Below are 14161 nucleotides of genomic sequence, written 5' to 3'. Positions count from 1 at the left end.
AAAGCTCACTGAAAACAAGTGCTGCTTTGCGGACAGCCTGCCCCTGATGAGGTCCTGCCGCTGACCCATCCAGCAAGGGCCCCGGCTGCCCGCCCCACTCCGGGCGCCCTGCAGATCCGAGAAGCTCTTTGCCCTGATCTCAGCCCATCTGGGCACTTGGCTGAGTTGGTTTTCTTAGTGGGTGGAGGCTGTTTTCACAGAGATTTTGGCATCAGAAAGACCCACATTCACCCCACAGCTCTGAGCAAGGCAGCTTCTGCATTTAAACCCCAATCCCTCATCTTTTAACAGAATCATACATGCAGTGAAGGATTGTGATGAGAATTCAATGAGATAAGTATGTAAAGGGGAAAGTGCTTACTTTTGGTAATAACTGGTAATAACTGGTAATAACTGGTATTTATTCAAGTCAGGAAGGCTTTTCCATCCTTCCCACCATTACTGGGATTTCAGCCGCTCACTGAGAGGGAATGTCAAAGTGATCACTCTCTCCAGGTTCTTCAATAAATAATATTTATTGAGACTTGTTATGAGCAAGTCATTGTACTCTATCCACACACGTGCCACGATCTCTGGTCCCAAGGAGCTGACGGGCTAGTTGGTGGAACCGAACACAAAGCAATTTTAAAAGAAATTAAACGGTGTCAACAACAGTTAAGAGTGGTCACCAGGTTGAACATAATTAGCAGCTGGACAGCAGTGCTTTCAATTGAAGCAAGGGGGCCGCAGAGTAGGATGACCTGGCAAACCCAGTGCCCGGGGGACTGAATAACCAGGGGGAGGTAAAGGCACCCGGCAGGGACATGAGGATGGTGTAAAGTCAGAGGCCAAGATCACCCTGGGCAAGGGTCTATCAACAGGGAGGGTCAGGAGGTGAGACCACAGCATTTCTGCAGACAGAAAAGGGAAATGCAAGCCATCCTGCCTCAAGGAGAGATGTCAGAAACCCTGATTTATAAATGCTTGTCGTTTCAGATCAGGAGAACTAGTTCAAGAGGCAACCACTGGGAGAAGTGCACAGAGATTTGGAGAAAAAGTCACAGACACTGTAAAGGGACCAGACCTGACACATTCACTGCCCTTCTCACCTGTGTTGTGTACCTGCTGCTGGACCCTGGGACAGGGGGGTGCTGTACTGCTCCTGGACACCCCGCAGCTCAGGGGAGACGCCCACAGAACGGCTGTGCCCAGGTTGCAGGTTGGACCCAGCAATGACTGCAGGAACAGCCCATGATGCTCAGGTGTGGTCCCCAGAGCTGGGGGAGGGACACTTCAGGGGGTGGGAAATGTGAAAGTCCTTGGAAGCAAGAGAGAACTTCGAGGTGGGGAGGGCTTCCATGTCTGGCAGCTTCGCAGGGGTACTCTGGGCAGCACAGAGCAGACAGGCCAAGGCAGGGGCAGGAGACATCCCATTCGAGGCAGACGCCACCCACCCTGTCCCCTGGGAGTGACACATGTGGACGTAGTCAGGGAGGAGCTCCGCAGAGCAGGGGTTAGGGCTCTGAGCTCGTGCCCGTCAGGACGGGTGTGGGGACCAGGGGCGGCCGGAGGCACAGCTGCAGCCCGGGAGCCCCAGGGGCCAGGTGGGCAGAGACCCGACCCCAGGGTCGGGTTATTAGCGCCGTCAGCACCAACCCCAGAGCTGAACTGTTGCAGCCAGAACCTCATTCTTCCTCTTCCGATCTGCACAGGCACCGGGAAAGGACCAACCCACCTATAAAACGTGTATGATAATCGCACTACTTCCCTGGTGGTCATGAGGCTCAATGAGCAGCTAATACACAAAGCACTCAGGACAGTGCCCGGGACAGGCTGTGCAGCCAACTCCTGCTTCTGCCTCATAGACTGGGACGTTAACTGTTGACACCTCAAGCCGCAATTTAAGAGGTTTGATTTCCCTGAGGCATCGTGCTGTAAGACCAGTCCACACAGGTATGCAGCTTCTGAGCTGAGCCAAACTTCTGTCAATCCAGCTCAGGTGCCAGACACCCAAGAAGACACCTGCAGATAATTCCAGAGCTCAGTCTTCCAGATATTGCAGAGGAGAAAAAAGTCATCTTTGATACGCCCTTTCTGAACTCCAGACCACAGAATCTATGAGCATAATAAATGATTGTTTTGTACACACACAAACACACTAAATATTCAACTCCACTCTTTTCTTGCTTGGTTTCTGATGGAAAATCTGATGTTATTCTTATCACTGTTCTCTGTAGGTATGGTGTATTTTCTCTGCACCTTTCAAGATTTTGTCTTTGGTGTTCCACAGTTTGAATATGATGTGCTCAAGTGTTGATTTTCTGGCATTTATGCACTTGGTATCCCCTCAGCTTCTTCGATTTGTGGTTTGCTTTGTCATTAATTTTGGAAAATTCTCAACTATTACTAAATCTTTTCCTTGCTCCTTTCTCTCTTCTCCTGGTATTCCCATATGTAGATGTCACACTTTTTGTAATTGTCCCACAACCCCTGGATATTGTTCTTTTTTTCATTCTTTTTTCTCTTTGCATTCCTGTTTGGGACATTTCTATTGACCCATATTGAAGCTTTCTTGAGGTCCAGTCTACTGAAAGACTCCTCAAAGGCATTTTTCATGTCTGTCCTGGGGGTCTTGATTCTTAGCGTTTCCGCATCTCTGCTTACATTCCCCTCGCTTCTTGCACGCTGTTCACCCTTAGCATGTTAATCACACGTTTAAAAATCCTGGCTGGATAACTCTAGCATCTCTGCCATGTCCAAGTCCACTGCTATTTTGCAGGAGCCGGTTGATGTGGTGGTCAGGCCGGGAGATGGGAAGTGTTCTGAAGACCTGTGATTAGGTCCATCTTTCAGTGAGCCTGGGGCCTTGGGCTGTGACCTTCACAAGGGACAGGAGGGATAGAAGGGGCTGGGGCCGAGTCATTCTTCCCCACGTCAGACACGGCTCTGGGGAAGCGTCTCCCTTGGCTAGGAGGTGTCTGTGGTGAAGCTAGCTCTGGGCTTATGACCAAAGGTTAGGGAACTTTCCTCTGATCTTCACGATGGGAACTTGGAGCTCCTGGAAACCTAACCGGTGAAGTGTGGTGGCCCCTGGGGTCTTTATCTCAAGCCAGCCCACTCTCAGCAGTTCATCAGGTTACCACTTAAGGGCCCGACTCGTCCAGCTCCAGAAGCTTCTGCTTCTCAGAAGCTGTGATCCTCTGAATCACCCGTCTGTCTCTCCAGTTTTCGGAGCAGTGGTTTGCCCTCTGACCCTCAGTCCTCTACAAGACCTAAGAAATATCAATGATTTGTTTGTTCACCTTTTATCTTGCTATGTGGGAAGGAGATACAATCGCCAAGCTCTTCACATGTCAGAGCAGAAACCAGAGTCTCCAGTACAACCACTTCAGAAAACTGCATGGGAGTTTCTTAAAAAGCTGAAAATATTCTAACCATATGGTCCAGCCATTACACTCCTAGGTATTTACCCAAGAAAACTGAAAGTATATGTGAATACAAAGACTTACCATAAATGTTCATACCAGCTTTATTTGTAACAGCTAGAAACTGAATGGGTAAACAATGTGACACATTCATACATGAACTACTACTCAGCAATAAAAAGGAATAAATTATTGATACAGGCAATAACACAAAATAATCTCAAAACAATTTTTCTGAATGAAAGGCAAAAATAAGTAAATAAGTACAGACCATGTAACTGCATTTATATAAAATTCTGGGAAATGCAAACCAATCTTCCTTCCTTCCTTCCTTCCTATTTATCTATGGCTGCATTAGGTCTTCATTGCTGCACACGGGCTTTCTCTCTAGCTGCGGCGAGCGGGGTCTACTCTTCTTTGCGGTGCACGGGCTTCTCATTGCGGTGACTTCTCTTTGCTGCAGAGCACGGGCTCTAGGCGCGTGGGCTTCAGTGGTCGTGGCACGCGGGCTCAGTAGTTGTGGCGCACAGGCTTAGCTGCTCCGCGGCCTGTGGGATCTTTTCCTGGACCAGGGCTCAAACCCGTGTTCCCTGCATTGGCAGGCGGATTCTTAACCACTGCGCCACCAGGGAAGTCCCGCAAACCAATCTTTAGTGACAGAAAGAAGACCAGTGGCTAGAGGGATGGGGGTATGGAGGCACAGGAGGCAGGGAATGCATAGGCATGAGTAAACCTTTTTGGGTTATAACTGCACTACCTTGATTGTGGTGGTGATTTTGTAGGAGAATATGTCAAAATATGTTCAGTGTATTTTACACAGTTAGACCACAATAAAATCTTTTCTAAAAAAAGGAAAATCAGGTTCATATAACACTAGAGACGGATTAGTTATAGAATATATACAATTAATTTTATCACTGAAAAAGAAAATTAAAAGTTCACCAGTAGGACATTTTTATTTATTGAGAATCAATTCAGAGCTAGAAAATATTAGTAATGTATATACATTATATTTATAAACTGATTATATTTCAGCAAATATACCAGAACTTATCCACCTAGCCAAATAAATGCTGCTTTCCCCAAAACACAGACTGTGAGAATAAAAATTCTTATTCTGACGTGTGGCCCCTGCTCAACACAATTTTTGGACTGTCTCCTAGATTTGAAATTACCTTCAGTCCCCATTTTATGAGCAACATAAGAAAACTTTTATTGTTTTACGATCACACCTGGTAAATGAAATCCTTATTACATTTCCCACTTTAAAGCCAGGATTTCCAAAATGTATTTGACAACAACCCAATTTTGACAGCATAACACTCTGCCTTTTGACAATTTCCTTGGTGACGGGTTTTTTTCAAGAACATTATCTTGGAACAAAATTGGCTTTGCGTTTCCTCCCATGGAAGGTACACAATGACTGAAAATCAAACATTTTAGAATAAAACTACGTTTGTAAGCGAAAAAAGAAAATAGGGTTATGCAATAAGCTTGAGACTGACACAGTCAAAAATATTACTCCAAATTTCCCCATTTTACCAGCATTCACTTGATCCATCTCTGGAACAGCACACACTGTCTCTTTAGAATTGTTTATATTACTCTTTTGATTATATGATATTAGATACACTATAGGAATATTTGTAGAGATACTTACGTTATAAGTGTGAAAACTGGAACACACACTTGTGTGTCCACTGTCCAAATCAGGAACTGGACATTGACAACTCTGGGCTCTTCCTGATCCCACCCTTTCCTCCTACTCCACCCTCTCTCCTGGCCTAGAGACGACCATTTGGAACACTGGGTTTTCATCACATGAAATACTTAGCCATGATCACACACGTGTGGCTGGGCTGACTCGTGCCTCACAAGGTTTCATACATATCAACAGTTGCACGTAGCTGCACGTGGGTCACTCATCTTCTGTTATGTAATATTTTGCTGTGTAGATATACCATGATTTGCTTGCCAGTCCCTGTTGATGTGTGTTGGGTTGTCCCGTGTTTGGTGCTACAACCTTGCATATGTGTCCCCTGGTGCACAAGTGCAAAAGGTTCTCCAGGACGGCAGCTCTCAAACTGCACAGGAGCTTAAACAAACGAAAGCCTGTGTAAAATGCAGCTTCTTAAATCCTAACCCTAGAGATTCTGAGTCAGTGGCTCTGGGGTTGGACCCAGGAATCTTCATTTCAATAGACAGGCAAGGACTCCCGACATGACACTTTAATAAACTATGTCCCTACTACACACTGAGTGACTGCACATGTCCAGACCTACAAGAGAGTGTTTCTGATTTGCCATATCCTTTCATATCCAAACCAACAATATTTATGTTTTCTCTCTTGTGACGTACCTATTCACGTCTGCTACCCAGTTCCCCCATTCTCTCGGATTCTGTTGTGCGCTGCCTGGGATGCTAACCCTTTGTGAATTATATGTTGCAACCACTCTGTGGCCTACTGTTTCACCCTTATAAGGAGTCCTTTAACACACAGATCTTTTCATTTTTCGTGTAGTTGAATGTATCAATCTTTTCTGGTATCGTTAATGTATTTTTAGGTAGTTGTTTAATAAACACAAAGTCATAAAAATATTCTTTTTTTTTAATGTTAGTGTTTTGCCTTTAACATATAATGCTGGAATTGATTTTCTTTTGGTGTGAGGTAGGGATCCAAATTCCTTACCTTCTTCCGCATGAATAACCAGTAGTACTAAAACCATTAATTAAATAGCCACTTTCTCCCCACTGATCTGTGATTATATGAGCTGAAATATTGCAGGTTTTCATATATGCATGAATCGATTTTGATCTCTTTCTGCTCTACTGGTCAATTCCCCATACTTGTGTGAACCCCTCCGTGTGTTTACTATAGCCCTGCCAGGCTTGAGGTAAATCATTTTTTTTTTCTTCTCCTTTCTCACCTCTTTTCTCTTCTTGAGCATCTTGTTAACTCTTGCCTTTGTTCTAATAAATTTAGGAACCAGATTGTCCAATTCTTCAAAAAACCCTGGGGTGATTTGGATTGGAATTGCATTGAATCTACTTGCCAGTATGAGGAGAACTGAAATTTTTACAATATTGACTCTTCCTATCAATGAACATGATGATCTGTCACTGTATTTGTCTTTTTTAATGTCTATGTTAAAGTTTTAAAATATTCCCATGGATGATTTCAAGCCTCTTTTTATTTTTGTCACATTTTTCCCAATAGGTACCTTATGTTTTTGTTGCTAGCATAAAATAGGAACTTTTCAGATACTGGGTGATATATTTCAATGGTTCTGAAATTTTTAAAACTACAAAAAGAAATACGTTAAAAAGTCACTTCTGCCCAGTTCTTATTTACATTTCCCAGCCCCTTACAGTAACTTTTAATCATTTCTTTTTTACCTTTCTAAAGTGTTTTTTTTCTTTGTGGTTACCCTTGGAATGTCTCTATAAATATTTAATAACTTAGAGACTTAATCTTTCAAACCCCCAGCCAAACAAAGATGGACATTTAAACCACAAGCTCCGGTCAGGTGTAATTTGGCACAGATGTCTGCCAGCACACTGGCCCATTTTGAACCATTCCTTCATGACTTTTTCTTCTTATGGTTCCTCCTTGAGAAGTTCCCTTAGGGAAGGAGTACTGGTGAAAACTGCTTTTGTTTATTCCCCAAGCCATCATTGCACACACATTCCTCAAGGAAGTCTTGCCGAGCACAGAATTCTAGTTATTTTCCCTTCACACTCTGAAGCACTTGACATTATTTTCACGAAGACGAACTACTGGAGAGAGACGGACTTTCTCAGTTCTAGTTCCAAAATTTCCCAGGAGGGATCCTGACGGCCCCGTTTGGGTTAGTGGAGCATAAAACGACGGCTCGCTTGGCACCCAGGTGGGAGAACACGGTTGTGGGGCGGTGGTGACAAGGGGCCCAGCAGTAGGGAGTAACAAACCTCAGTCTCTAAACTGTGGCTGAAATTTCCCAACACATTCCCATACCACTGGGGGTGGGGGTGGGGGATTCTTGTCACTCACTTTAGCGTCCTTTAGGTACTGCGGGATGCCTGTGTGCTCGCGATGGGAGCCCATGAATCGTCCTAACTGTGGGATAAAGAGCCCTGCCCTCCCCACCCTGCTGCCCCAGCTCACCCCTCAGCACAAATCCCATGAACTGGACCCCCGCCCCATCATGCCGAAGTGCCTGGCGCATGTGGAGTAAACCCGCTCTTCCCAAGGCCTGTTCAAGGATCTCCATCAGGGGCGCCCTCCCCCACTTGTTCTCGCCCCACCCCCCTTCATTTCCTGACACTTTTGTCAAACTTCAGGCTCCAGTTTGAATGTCACCTCTCTGGAAACGCCTCCTGGACCAAACTGCCTGCAGCAGCCCCCTGTGACTCTGCCCCAGCCCACATGGCACACAGCCCTCGGGGCGCCAAAGGGCTGCTCAATCTACTTGCATTTTGACCAAAAGCTGCTTAAAGACCGTTTTAATAAATTTGATTTTAAACTCACAGCATTTTTATGATTTCCTTTTCAGCCTCTTCCCACGATATGGACTACATATCGTATGCTGCATATAAAACAGAGGTGCTCCCAATTTTTGGAATAATTTCCTTGACTTCTAACTTATTAAGGCAAAACAGAACACCTATGGATAATGAGGGCGACAAGTCTTAATGGCATTTTGATGAAATCAAAGCAAGTCTTGCCTTCTTAATTCTTTACACTAACATGCAAACTTTTAAATGTAACTGAAGATATAATTATGAAATCTAGACAATACTCACATGTTTTTGAAGAGTAAGGTAAGGGAGTAATCGTGGAGAATTTCTGCCCTCTGGGGACTGAACGTGCCCCCGAGGCCCATGCAAGGTGGGCAGCGAGGCCTCCTGGTCCAAGGCAGGGCTGGGGCAGGCAAGAAACACCGGGCAGAGCCCTGCCACCTGCCAGGGCTCCCAGCACAGGCACGGCTCCATCCACATGGGTGAGAACAGAACGGTGAACAGGCGGCTGCAGCCAATCCTAATTTGCATTCTCCCATGGAAAACAGGCCTACGTTCTGTTACCGCAATTTTTTTTCAACTTTCAAACAAGCTTAACTGTAGTAAGAACAGGACAAGCGTCTTATGAAAACTCTGAGGAACTTTGACAAATGCCTGTATTTTGTCAAATTGTTAACTCCCTTCAGAAATTTTGGGGTGGTGATGCAGGAATGGAGAAGTGTAATGTGGATCATTAAATTATAGTATAACAGATAGAAAATATAACACAATTGAGCTTTTAAGTCTAAAATTAAAACTTTTTAAGTGGGCAATACTATAATTAATTTGTTTACCTTCTACATGATTGTGATGTTCAATAGCCATTAACAATGCTTTACCAAAGCAAAAACATGAAAAAAGGCAAAATAATAAAAAAAGAGACTCCTAATAACAACACTTTTAAAACAGCAGTTACAGAACATGGATTTTTAATGAATTTCATACTGCATTGAAGACACTGAACACTTAAAAACAATTACATCAACACAACAAAAACAACTGCTTCTACACAACACTGATAAATGCACACCTTCTCCCCAAAAGAAACTTTTTTCACAGATTTAAGCAACAGATGACTTACATAGGATTCTTCAGATTCCAAAACAGGTACAGAATTTTGGCTCTGCATAAGCTGATGTGCAGTGGTTGAGAAAGGGCGCCCCTTCATCCAACAACATACCTCTCATGAAATTCTCCATCAACACGGTTTTCAGTAACCACCCATCTCTTTCTGTTATTAAATGAAATTCTGGACATGTCGGCACATGGACAAAACCAATTCCACTTCTAAACACCATTTCAGATATGGTCAAGGCAGCTGGTCACACGACTTCATTTCAGGCACACACATGCACAAACCTGCGGACACTCACACGTGCACACACACACACTCACTACCCCCATCTCCTTCACGATGCCTGAACACGTCCCTCTCAGCCATGGTGGCGGGTCCTGCTCCTGAGAAGGGCCAAGCCCTGGGGAAGAACGGGAAGGGGGCAAGGGAGACATGGCTGCGAATGGAGCCTCGTCTGCACAGGCCACGTGGCCGCACACACATATGTTTACACGCTTCCAATTTTTTAATCCAGCAGAGATCTGGTTCTTAAACCTGGCTTAGCGACCTGCAGACATTTCCCAACGTTTCCAAAAGTAATTCTAAGACACTCAGACATGAGAGTGAAGCAGAAGAGGAGCCGGCATGTGCGGACAGCCCTGCTGTGGAGACCCCAGAAGGGCAGGCGGCAGCCTGCGCCGTCCTGACCCTGGCGTTGGGGAACGTCAGACTATAACAACCAGCTCTTGAGCTGCTGTTGTTATAAAGCTGCCCTAAAACTCTTGCTGTCTGTCCCTCGCTCTGGTTCTCCCTGGCCCCACACCCTCCTACCCGGCCAGGAGTCATCTCAGAACCAGACCCGATGACCCAGGGCAAGAGGCCTGAGATGGTCTACCGCAGGCCCTGAGGCGAAGGAGCCATGGGCGAGGCGCCATCTCTAGGGACGCTCTGCCCGCGACACCACAAAACGGAAGCGGTGACCGGGACTGGGTCATCACGATAGTTTCCAATGTCACCCTCCGGTGCCTGTCCCAGCGCTGGCCTCCAAGGGTTACATATGTGAGAGGGGCACTGAGATGTCTCGTTATCAGACTGTAACTCAACAAGAAACATGGCTCACGAACACCAGGTAGAAAGTCCCAAGAAGGCGAGACTGACAGACTCCCTGGTAGAGGGGGCACCGAGAGCCACCTGCCGCCTGGGAGCTGGCAGCTAGTGAGGAAGGAGCCTTTCCTCTTCAGGTACGTGGGCTGCGCTGGCCTCTCCTGCCTTCTGAACGAACTCATGTTCCAGCTCTAGATCAAAAAGTGCATGAACCAGGTAACAGTGACACCCCAAGTTTTCCAAATACTTTGCTTTTGAGGTAGTACTCATTTATTTGCATTATTGGCTCTCAAATACCACCCAGAAAGTGAACCCACTTGGAAACATGCAAACCCAAGGTGTAGAAAATAAATAAGGTTTGTTTTCAGGTAGCAGGGCCTTCTAAAAAGGTCAAGTCACATTCAATGGACAAGTCATTTGAAACTTCTAAAAACTGTTTATAACCATAGCTATAAACTAAAGTGCTTTAAATTTTGCTTAATACCTGGAATCAGTGATTAGAATCATTATATTTTAGAATTTGCTAGCATGAGACTTCAGGAGACTCAAATGATTTTCTATAAAAAGAGCAGAAACTCTTTCTTTTCAAAATAAACTATCCAAATGTTGCAAATTCAACATTCTATGCTTTTTTTTTTTTTTTAACTTCTAAAATCCAAGTTGACTTTACAGAACTGTAACAGAACACAGACGTGAAGCTGAGTTAACACACGCTGGAACCCCACGCAGACCTGAGCGTGAGGTCCCTGCTCACTCCTGCCAGGACAAGGCAGAAGCGGATCATTGTTCCAGAAACGTGGAGACCACTGACACCTCCCAGTGAGAACAGGGTTCATGTTTCACTTGCGCAGACACCACGCCCTCCTGTCACCCCAACACACCCAGGGACTCAACACCAACAGCCGCGGGAGGGGCTCCACCTCTACGGCGCGTGATGCCAACACACACAACACAGAAATAAACAACAGGGGCCACTCTGGACGCTTCATGCAGGCTGGGTACAGCTTGGAGAGAGCACACACCTCCCGCTCAGCATCCACCACCCACAGCAACGGCTCCCCAGCGCCAGGCGAGCCGGCAGTCGCAGTCCCTGGCTGCCGAGAAGCCTCAGAGCGGTGCCCTCACTTCTCCTGCAGCAGTGCCGGGATGTTGATGTTCCAGCCGATGGCCTGGCGGTCAAAGCCGCAGGTGAACAGGTTGCACACGGGATGGTCCTCGCTCCAGGCCGAGCCACACACCATCCTCCTGTGGCCCTGCGACCAAGCACACAGCACAGTCAGAGCAGGGCTCCCCAAGCAGGACCAGATGAACCACACACGCCCAAGCGACCCAACGGAAATGAGAGCCGTGAACACAATTAGTCCAAGTGACACCTCCTGTGTTGCTGGTGGAGAAGCCTCCACGAAATGAGGGGTTGGAACACGGATGAACTCAGTGAGGCTCACCAGCGCCTCAGAATTCTTTCTTCAAGAAAAGGAGTCAGGGCTTCCCTGGTGGCGCAGTGGTTAAGAATCCGCCTGCCAATGCAGGGGACACAGGTACAAGCCCTGGTCCAGGAAGACCCCACATGCCGCGGAGCAACTAAGCCCGTGAGCCACAACCACTGAGCCTGCGCTCTGGAGCCCACGATCCACAACTACTGAGCCCACACGCCACAACTACTTAAGCCCGTGCACCTAGAGCCTGAGCTCCGCGACAAGAGAAGCCACTGCAATGAGAAGCCCGTGCACCGCAACAAAGAGTGGCCCCCGCTCACTGCAACTAGAGAAGGCCATGTGCAGCAACAAAGACCCAATGCAGCCAAAAATAAATAGATAAATTAAAAAATTTATTAAAAAAAAAAAAGAGTCAGATCACAGTCAACAGGAAGAATACATAAATGGTCACTTTGGAAATTTTTAATGAATAAATGAGGCTGGGTGACATGTGGGAAACAGTAAATAAAATTCACTCAAAGACCCCAAATACCACTTTAATAAATAATCGGCTCAGGTAATAAAGGAGCTAGAAATATACCTTTGGTGCCAAATAAAACAAGGATAAAATAGATGACCTTTCAAGTAGATTCCCGCCACCTTCAGGAATTCAGTTAAATATTAGAATGTTGGAAAAAATTTTGCAGATAACTTGGAAAGTTTATAGCAGATACATACACTAACATGTTACTATAATATCATACAACAGGTACAAGAGGTAGGATTCAGAAAAGCTGACAGAAATTCTATAAGTAAAAGAAACTCTCGGGACTTCCCTGGTGGCGCGGTGGTTAAGAATCTGCCTGCCAATCCAGGGGACATGGGTTCGAGCCCTGGTCCGGGAAGATCCCACATGCCATGGAGCAACTAAGCCTGTAAGCCACAACTACTGAGCCTGCGCTCTAGAGCCCGCAAGCCACAACTACTGAGCCCCCGTGCTGCAACTACTGAAGCCCGTGCTCCACAACAAGAGAAACCACTGCAACGAGAAGCCCGTGCACCGCAACGAAGAGTAGCCCCCGCTCGCCACAACTAGAGAAAGCCCGTGCACAGCAACGAAGACCCAACGCAGCCAAAAAAAAAAAAAGCTAAATAAATAAATAAATCTATTTCACCTACCACTTTAGGAGGAAATTAATTCAAGCACAAGCGAATTCTACAATTCCTACAAGGCTGAATGTTTACAGACAATTAAAAATGAAACTGTCTCCATGGAATTAGTACCACGAAGAACTGCTTGGAACTCCCTCTTTCTTGAGGAAGAAGATTCTCAAAGCCATGAAGGGACCTGGGCTCCTGGGTCAGAATGCAGACCTCACATGCTGTACAGCTGTTCTATTTAACACTGAGGCCCACCTAAGAGAGAGAATCCTATCTGGTTAAGGTGCAGCTTAGGTGCTGCGTCGGTGATACCCAGCAGTTCGCAAACGTGAAGCTGCCTGGAAAAGCAATTCATGGCTTTGTTGGGGTGGTGAAGCTTTCCTGAGTTATTCTAATTTCGTGAGTAGTTTGTCTATGAAGTGCACTCAAAGAAAACAAAGCTCCATAACTAACTTGGGACGGTACACGTAAGAGCTGCAAAAGGGAAGACATGGCTTTGTCTGAAGGACAGAGGACCTCTGGGAAGCTGGTGCCACTTAGAGCAGAGGTGTCTTCCCTATCTACCAATCTACCTGCCCATCTGCCTCCAAAACCGCCCTGGGCCCGCGGCTCAGCAACCGCTGCGAGGTTTTGCCCAGGACAAGGCAGAGGAGCAGCGGAGGAGACTAGGGGTGCAGACACACTGACTGCAGGGTCAGGCACAGACCCTGTTGGAAACAACAAGGGACTGGCTGACCCACCACACAGCTTCCACTGTGAATGCAGAAAAGGCCAAAGGAAGCCGGGGAGAGAGTGGGTGTGTGTGGGCTCCACGGAGCAGAGCCTGTAGGTGCTGCCCGAAAGCAGGAGCTTCGTCCACTATAGCTCCACCTGCTGCCCGCTGGCGCTGAGACTGGGCCCTGAACTTGGACTTGCCCAGGTTCCCAGGTGCACCCCGCCCTGATATGCTGACTCAGCAGGTCTGAGCTGGTGCTGCGGAGCCCCAGGCCCCCCAGCGAGACCGGTTCCTGCACTGCGCGGTCCGAGTTGAACCAGGAGCGACCCCTGCCTCACGAGAAAGTGCATCTAAATGGAGACACGACCGCCACGGAAAGGTGCCTCCAGGACCCACGACCACTGCCCCCACAGGACAACGGCACACGCCTGCCTGGCGGCGAGTTCAGCTGCTGTGCCCAGGGAGTTCTGAAACACAGCTGGGAGACCAGGAACTGAAAGACTGATTATCTCAGTTTAAACTTAAAAGCTGCTGCTCAGCTCAGGTATCAGGCAATGTTTCTCGCTTTCAATTTTATGCACTCCAAATACAGACTAAATACTTCCAATGGAAATCCAGCAACCAAAGACTTAGTAAGAAAATGAATGTAAAAATTGTGAATATTTTTCTATTGACTATATGTTGAAATTATGTTATTTCGGATACATTTGGTTAAATAAAATACACTGTTAGAATTAATTTCTCTCTATTGTGAAGGGCTATTGGATCACTG

At 46.5% G+C, this 14161-nt stretch overlaps 1 protein-coding gene across 7 annotated transcripts in view; it reads right to left on the bottom strand.

The window, feature by feature from the left end:
• WDR37 (WD repeat domain 37) overlaps positions 1-14161 on the bottom strand; it is an 88689-nt gene that overhangs the window by 24108 nt on the left and 50420 nt on the right. For 4 of the 7 annotated variants that reach the window (XM_082450251.1, XM_082450248.1, XM_082450249.1 and 1 more), the window contains exon 14: positions 8853-11351. The exons of the other annotated variants lie outside the window; for them this stretch is intronic. In XM_082450251.1, the coding sequence (XP_082306377.1) occupies positions 11220-11351 (132 nt within the window). In that variant the 3' untranslated portion in view covers positions 8853-11219. Of the gene's footprint in view, positions 1-8852; positions 11352-14161 lie in introns of those variants that run through there. 7 annotated transcript variants of the gene reach the window in all.

This window comes from Balaenoptera physalus, assembly GCF_965194825.1.
Source record: "Balaenoptera physalus genome assembly, chromosome: 2".
In the NCBI taxonomy this organism is placed as follows: Eukaryota; Metazoa; Chordata; class Mammalia; order Artiodactyla; family Balaenopteridae; genus Balaenoptera; species Balaenoptera physalus.
The sequence above is the reverse complement of the archived record's forward strand: the minus strand, read 5'-3'. Positions and strand labels throughout refer to the sequence as shown.